Raw genomic sequence first — 7,620 nt, forward strand, 5'->3', positions numbered from 1 at the left:
CCAAATATCGTTGCATGCGGCCATGATATCAGTATGGAAACTTCCTCCATTAATCATTAACCATGTGTGGCTCCTTGACCATGGCATAGCATCAGGGAAGGTCCCACCCAAGGGCGGGTGCCAGGTTTCCTGGGCTGGAGTGAGGGGCTGTGCCCAATCTGAACTTGCACTCCACATGGCCATTCCAGAGATGTAGGACACCCGGTAGTGTCTTGGCCTATGGCTGGGGCTTGCCTGGTCAAGGTAGTGCTGCTGGCATATGGTGATTGAGCACAGATGGATTTGAGCCAGCAGGATCCCCGTTTGTTCTCTGGTGTGGCTTTTGAAGGATCTCATGTCCTTATCCCTCTGGGCTCCACTCCCCCCCATCAAAAGCCGCAACTCGGACAGACCCTTGCAGCCTTGTGTCCTCCACACAGAACAGCGGTTGCATGCCGGGGAGGGCAGCCCCGGCTGAGGGAAGCAGCAGGAAACACGAGGAGCAAGATAAGAGCTTCAGAGTTGCAGATCACAGAGTTGAGGCTTTGCTGGCTCTGCTTCCTGCCCTGCCGTACAACAGTCCCCACCACCTCCCTGCTTCCAGCCAGGTGCGTGCTCGGGCTGGTTAGTATTTTTCTTCCCAGTGGCACAGGACCTGCTTCTGCTCAGGAGGTGCCTCAGGGGGCATAAAATATCAGCAGTGAGCAGTGATGTCCCGCAGCCTGGCGCAGAGGGGACCTATGGGTGGGCAGCAGAGCAGGCACATTGTGCAAGGGCTGCACCTTCCAGGGGCTGCAAAGAAATATCTATGCAGGAATTACACAGCAAGAAGCCAGGGCCACCATTCATAGAGGAGACACTAATTTAGCTGCAAGCACCACGTGGGGTGTCAGGCGATGACCCCATCGCAAGCCATTTAAGCCAGCAATGGAGGCATGAGGTTGCCTGGTGCTGCGCGGGTGCAGCCGGGTGGGTAATGCAGTGCTGTGTCGTGCCACCCAGCACGGCGGGTTGCCCCGTGGCACTCCATGTCCCAGCGGCCACCGGCCCAGGCCGACCCACCAGGATTAAGAAGGCTGTGAGGAGTAAGTATTTTAAATCCAGATTAGATTTAAGCAGCTGCTACGCAAAGGGGATGTGAGAAGGGGCTGCAAGACGAGGACAAGAAGGTGAGAGGCTGACTGGTGCTTCGGTGATGAAAGAAGGGGCTGAGAGGGCAGGGTGCAGTCCAGGGGGGTTGTGCCTGGCCAGGATATTGCCCAGGGACTGGCTTTTGCACCCCAGCTTGGCTTGTGCGCACCAGGCTGGAGGTAGCAGTGCTTGGGCATGTGATGTGGCATCACAGGTGAGATGCTTCCCACCGTGGGGAGAAAGGACAGGTAGGAGAATGAAGCATGGGGACATGCCAAGCTGCTCTCTTCATAGGTCCTGAAGAGAGGCCATTCCTCCATACCGGGCTGCCAAGCATGTTCCACCTCTTCTCTCACTGCTGGTCGTGGTTGCAGGCCATACAGGAGCCCATCAGGTAGGTCGCCATGCCTGTTCCTTGGGGCTCCCTGGGTGCTATAACCTTTACCTGCATGTTTCTTGGGGCGGACACCATTGCGGAAACACTGTGAGAGTGGTACCCGTTGCAGGGACCACCCCTAAAATGCAGAGCAAGGCACGCATGTTCTCGCTGTCCCAACAGCTGGCAGGAGCTGGGCAGGCAGGGGAGAAGGGTGAGCAGGGGTGTGCATGCTGGAACAATCCCAGCAGGGTTCCTCCTGTGCAAAGTCAGCAGCACCCCAAGAATGCTGGAGAGTATGAACTGAAATGCCTGCTGTGTTTGCCTGTGTTAGGAGACCCGGGCTGATCCCATTGGGTTGGCACTGCACCTGCCCAGGGAAAATATTGTGGCCATGAGGGGGTTTATGGGTTTATGGTCCTCTCCTACGAGCAAAGACACATTGCCGTAATGCCAGGGGTGGAACTGCACCGCCATGCAGTGTGGTCTGTATTGTTGAGGGAAGAAAACACTGTGAATGACTACTGTAGATTATCAACCACAAGGGGAAGTTTCTGAATGTCACTCTGCTGAAGCACGTCACTGGAGACCAAAGAGGACTGTTTAGCAACAGAAAAACTTCCTGTGTCTAGGCAGAAGCTTGTAAAGTGTCCTTGCTACCTCTCCCTAGCTGCGTATCCTCATAACTCACTGACCAGGAAGGACACTGAGAGCAACCACTACCTGTTTGCGTATGAGGAACAACCTTTTTGGCTTTTGCATATCATTGCTTAATCCTATATGATGTGAAAAGAAATCCTTGCCGTAGGAAGCATGTTGAAGGCTCTGCAGTGTGACTGTCCCACAGTGCCAGGACAGCTCCAGGCATCTGTGCTTGCCCTCACTCTCTCCCAGGCAATCACGACTGTCTCTGCCTTCGCTCTCAGCTCAGCCAGAGCCTGTGCCATTGTCCTATCCCTCTCCTGGCTGAAGTGCAGCTGCCATGCACAGGGTCCCTTGCCTGGGAGCCCTGGGACCAGCAGTGGTCACCGCTCCACAGGGAGCACAGCCTTTCTCTGGGATGCTCACCCACTGTTGTTGCTCTGCAGGAAGGTGACCCTCCTTGTCGTGGGGCTGGACAATGCGGGGAAAACTTCCGTCATCATGGACATAGAGAGAGGTGAGCAACAGGACAGCCCCAGAGCCTGCTTTGGCTAGAGGCAGTAGCTTTATGATAGAATCATAGAATTGTAGAATAGTTCGGGTTGGAAGGGACCTTGAGTTGGAAAGATCATCTAGTTCCCCCTCCCCTGCCATGGGCAGGGACACGTCCCACTAGATCAGGCTGCCCAAGGCCCCATCCTCCAGGGATGGGGCATCCAACAGCTTTCCTGGGTTTCCTTATTATGGTTCTTTGCAAACAATCATCCAAGCCTTGAAGGACCAAGACCCTTGAAATACAGCTGCTATGCTGTGGGAAGCGGGCAGGGCACTGCCTGTGCCCTGGGCAGCAGTGGGAGCGGGGATGTGGCTGGGAGAGGAGGAGGCACACGCTGCAGGGATGCTCCAGGGCTCTCTGTGCCAGCTCTCTGCCCTCTCCTCACACACAACGCTAGCTGGCGAGGTGCTGCCCGCGGTGCAGCCCGGCCAGACCCGCCTGCGGGTGGACAGGTTCGAGGTGACGCTGGTGGACCTTCCTGGGGGCCAGCGCTCCCGCAGCACCTGGCGCAGTCACTACAGCGCGGCCCATGGGCTCCTCTTCGTCTTGGACTCCAGTGACCTGGCACGGATGGAAGAGGTCCGCAAGGTCCTGAGCCGTGTCCTGAGTCATCCTGACGTCTCCGGGAAGCCTCTCTTACTGTAAGGCCAAGTCTTCAGGATGTGACCTGTAGGGTTTGGGGTGGAGGGAGCAGAAACCTGTTGCTGGGGTTGTGGGGAGCGTGGCTGGGCTGCTGTGGATGTGGTGCCCAGGTTGCTGGGACATTAGGATGCCAGTAGTGCTCAGGAGTTGGGAGCATCCTTGGAGTGGGGCTGAGGAAGGGGCTCCAGCGCTGCTTACGGGCAGGGGCAATGTTTTGCCTAATCAAAGCTGAACCAGGACAAACCACCCAGGGTGTTGGGACATAGGGACCTTGTTGGTGCTCAGGAGCTAGTAGCATACCTGGAGAAAGGCTGAGGAAGGGGCTGCAGCGCTGTGTGCAGGCAGGGGCAATGCTTCACCTAAGCCAAATCAGGTCAAAGCACCCAGCCTCCCCCACCATCATGTGGTGAGGAGCCCAGAGGTGGAGTTGATGGCCGTGCTCCACTCTCCTCATGCCCCAGGCTGGCCAACAAGCAAGACGCGACAGCTGCCCTGCTGCCCTGTGAGCTGATCGAGCGCCTGTGCTTGGAGCGCCTGGTCAATGAGAACTGCTCGCCTTGCCGCATTGTGAGTGCAGGGGCTTTCCTGTTTCCTGCTCCGTGCACCTCACCGGCACTGACCCCTTGCCCATCTGCCCACAGGAGCCCTGCGCGGCCAGGAGGGACCACCCCATTGGTCCAGCCCGTACCACCTTGCAGGGGCTCCGCTGGCTCCTCCGTGCCATCCCTGCCACACCGCTCCCACCGCCCAGTGCTAGGGTAGCCCGCGCACGACCACCCACACGCAGGTGGGTGCGAGGCTCCATCCGTGTGTGCCTCCCTTCCCATTCCCTCTCTTGGATGCTCACCCCTATCCCTCACCACACACTTGCACCGCCAGGGACCCACTGCCGCCCGGGGAGGATACTCGAGATGGAGCAGCGAAGACGGGGGAGCACCGGCCCATCCGCCACCTCCTCCCTGTGGTGAGTGAGCCACCCGGGGTGGGATGGGATGGGATGGGATGGGGTGAATCGGTGGGCTGAGACCAACAGGATGAGGTTTAATGAGGCCAATTGCCAGGTCCTGCACTTGGGGCAAAACAACCCCATGTGATCTCAAAGGTCTTTTCCAACTTAGTTATTCTATGATTGTATGATGGGATGGGATGGAAGGGGGGCTCCAACTCCTTCCCCTCATCCCCTTTACCCTGCCCAGGAGGAGACCACGAAAGGCCCTGGCAGGAGGAAGAGAAAGGTGAAGGTGAGGAAGAAGAGCTCGGGACAGCCAAGCCCAGTTGAGGAGCCAGAGGGACCAGGAGGAGTGGGTGACAGCCGTGCTGGGGCTGCCGGGGGGCTGCTGCCTCCCAACCGGGTGGGACAGGAAGAACCCACACTCACTGTGATGGCTACCCCGCACCCAGGTAAGAGTTGGTGTTACGGGCACTACTGGCACCAGGACCCCCAGACACACCCTATAGGGTGGTTTGGGACCCAGCAAGGTGGCAGCACGCTGGGCTACTGGTCTCTGCCGTCTCCGTTAGCTTTGCTTTCAGATCAGCTGAGCAGGGTCATGGGAATCTGACCAGGGAGGAAGAGAGGCACCTCTAAGCATCTCTGCAAGGGTTGTTGCATGGAGGTGATGGAAGACTGTGGATCCGCCAGTCCTCTCATCTGCTTTGGTGACAAACTCATACTCACTCAGATGTGGTGCCTGAAATTTCGTATTTCTCCATCTAGTGCAGGGCATGAAAAAGAAGAAGAAGAAGAAAATCAAGAATAAAATCAAGTCGCAGGATCCTGCCATGGAGCAGCAGCGTGAGGAGGTCTCAAGCACTTTTGGTTGGTATTTCCCAGGACAGATTTTGCTGAAAAGCACTGGGAGGGTCTGGCCTGCTGGCAACTGTGCAAGAGCCCTTGGCCGTGGGGTGCTGGGTGTGGGGATACGGGCACAAGCAAGTGCTGCTGCAGAGCAGTGTGGGCTGTTGGGCAGGCAGGTGCTTCTGCCTCTGCCTTTGGGTAGGCTGCAGGGAGGCCACACGAGTGCACTGTGCTGGAGCCTGGGATGTCCTTGCAGCCCTCGCTCAGCTCAGCCTGCCAGCCTGGACCCTGGAGGTTGGACCGTGTATTAGTGTCTGGTCACTTTCCTTCCTCCCCAGACTTGTACCGTCGGGCGATGCTGGCTCTGAAGATGAGGCAGGAGCAGAGGAAGCAGCAGTCTGCCATTGTCCCTTGAGCAGGAAGGCACATCCCAGGGAATGTGACATCCCAGAGGACTCCAAACTGCAGCAACAGTGGGACCCACACTTGTGTAGGGCTTCTGAGGTGCTTGGCCAGCATCCTGGGCAATGGGTTTTGGGGCATGAACAGCATCATAGTCCTCTGCACAGCTTGAAAACCAGGGATCCACAGGAGTGAAGCAAAAGTGCCTTTCTAAGATGTTATTCTAGCAGCCAGGCACAAACCTATCTGAAAAGGGAACAGCTGGACACTTGCTGACCCTGTGTTAGTATTCCATGGAAGACTCAGCCTGAACTCAGCTAAGCCGGTGGAAAAGAGGAAGATCAGAGCAAATATTCCAGGGGAAAAAAGGTCACAGCCTGGCTTGGCCTCTCAGTCAGTCCTTGTCTGCTGCCCAGACAAGTCTAATTTCATGCTGCTGAAGGTGGGAAGGCAGTCAGGGGTGCCTGCAGAAGAGTTTGACCTGGCCCCCAGCCACATCTTGCAGGGCTGTCAGGGGCTCTCTCACACCCAGTGGAGGAGGGTGATGCCCATGTTGTCTGTGCATCCTTGCAGCTTGTCAGTGAAGGCTTGCACAGTTCAAAGGCAGATGGCTTGTGGTTGAGGCCATTGGAGGCTCCTTCCCAAGAAGGGAGCATTCCTCCTGACACTGCCATCCTCCCAGCACAGGCAGTGCTGACCTATAAGTAACGCAAAATGCTCCTGTGTTGCTGACAGCCTGGCACCTACAGCCCAGGGCAGCTTCTGAGCTGTGCTGAGCTCAGCTCTGAGACAGGAGAGTAACCAGCATCCACATCCCAACACAACCCATCCATGACACACACCATGTCTGGCAGAGAACAGCTGTTGCAAAGCCGTCCTGGAGGGCTTGTGCTCCCTGGCTCCGGCTGGAAGTACACATGGAGGAAAACCAGCCATCAGCCCTGGAAATACTTCACGTGAAGCCAGGAGTGCAGCAGTTTTCCCTCCACCGGTGTGACAGTGTTGGGATTTCAGTTGTGCTCAGCAGCAGAGCGTGAGTCACCTCTCCTGCCCTCGTTACTGATTAACAGGCAATTCCTTCACAGTCCAAGGGAAGGAAAACTGGTAAAGCCCTTCCCTCAACAGGGCTGAACATGGCAAAGAAGAGAAACTCTGGCTACTCTGCCTTGCAGTCTGCTGTAAAGTTCTGTGTAACTCTGTCAGATTCAATTGTCTGTGACTATAGGGATTAATTGTAAAGAACTTGCAAATAACAAAAGCAGAAATTAATACAGCACTTTTGGTAAACCCTTGTCTCCGTCTTGGGGAGCTCCCTGTGGAGCCCGGGCTGTGAGTGATGTGCAGGGCAAAGCGGGGAGTCCCTGGATCCCTTCTCCAGGGGTGGGTCAGACTGTGAGTGCCCCCACAGGTCCAACGTGGGCTGCTGGCTGAGCTCCTGCTGCCACAGTCACAGATCTCTGCAGAGCCACGGAGAGAGAAATAAGAAAGTTTCTCTCTGCCAAACGAATGCTGAGGTGACATCCTTTCTAACAGCCGCTTCTTGCACACCCACCAGGTCTGGGAGGAGGCCAAGCCTTCCCAAACAACTGGCACACCAAACCAGCCCATGGCCAGGCTCGCTCCAAAATCCTGTGCAGTGTGGGGGCTGAGAGGGTTTGGGAGCGTCCGGCAGCAAGCTCCCTCTGGTGCTGCCCGCGGCTCCTGGCACTGCAGCTCCTCGACATGGGCACCGCAGACACATGTGGGGACGGCGTGCCCTGTGTGACACCCAGAGTTAGAGAAGACGCCCAGCAAGACAAATCCAAAGTTGGAACTGGCCCAGCTGGCACTGCTGGGCAGCTGGGTGAAACTTGCCCTGTGAGCCAGCTGTAAGAAACCAGTTGGGTTGATGTAATACACTTTCCCCTAACGTAACGATAACAAGTGAGTGCCGCAAACAGGCACTTGAAACACATTTTGAAATCAGCCCCCTTATCATGGTGTTTCCATGGCTGTAGAGCAGCTAATCCCTACTACAACCAGGAGAAAACACTGGTCTCCACCAATAAGGAACGTGGCTTTTATCTTCTTTAGAAGGTGAGCAATGACTCCATG

At 56.5% G+C, this 7,620-nt stretch overlaps 1 protein-coding gene across 3 annotated transcripts; it reads left to right on the forward strand.

The window, feature by feature from the left end:
* The first annotated feature begins 939 nt into the window (after positions 1-939).
* On the forward strand, positions 940-6,792 carry ARL13A (ADP ribosylation factor like GTPase 13A). 3 transcript variants are annotated; one of them, XM_054075602.1, is made up of 9 exons: positions 940-1,064; positions 1,405-1,504; positions 2,575-2,645; positions 3,082-3,325; positions 3,788-3,893; positions 3,968-4,113; positions 4,206-4,290; positions 4,523-5,145; positions 5,463-6,792. In XM_054075602.1, the coding sequence occupies exons 1-8, from the start codon at positions 956-958 to the stop codon at positions 4,886-4,888; spliced, it is 1,227 nt and encodes a 408-aa protein (XP_053931577.1). In that variant the 5' UTR covers positions 940-955; the 3' UTR covers positions 4,889-5,145; positions 5,463-6,792. The 3 variants fall into 3 exon arrangements, with proteins under 3 accessions (XP_053931577.1, XP_053931578.1, XP_053931579.1); XM_054075603.1 differs by lacking the exon at positions 940-1,064 and adding an exon at positions 1,096-1,148; XM_054075604.1 differs by lacking the exon at positions 940-1,064 and adding an exon at positions 1,155-1,324.
* The last annotated feature ends 828 nt before the right edge of the window (positions 6,793-7,620 follow it).

Source organism: Cuculus canorus, chromosome 10 (assembly GCF_017976375.1).
Source record: "Cuculus canorus isolate bCucCan1 chromosome 10, bCucCan1.pri, whole genome shotgun sequence".
NCBI classification, from domain to species: domain Eukaryota; kingdom Metazoa; phylum Chordata; class Aves; order Cuculiformes; family Cuculidae; genus Cuculus; species Cuculus canorus.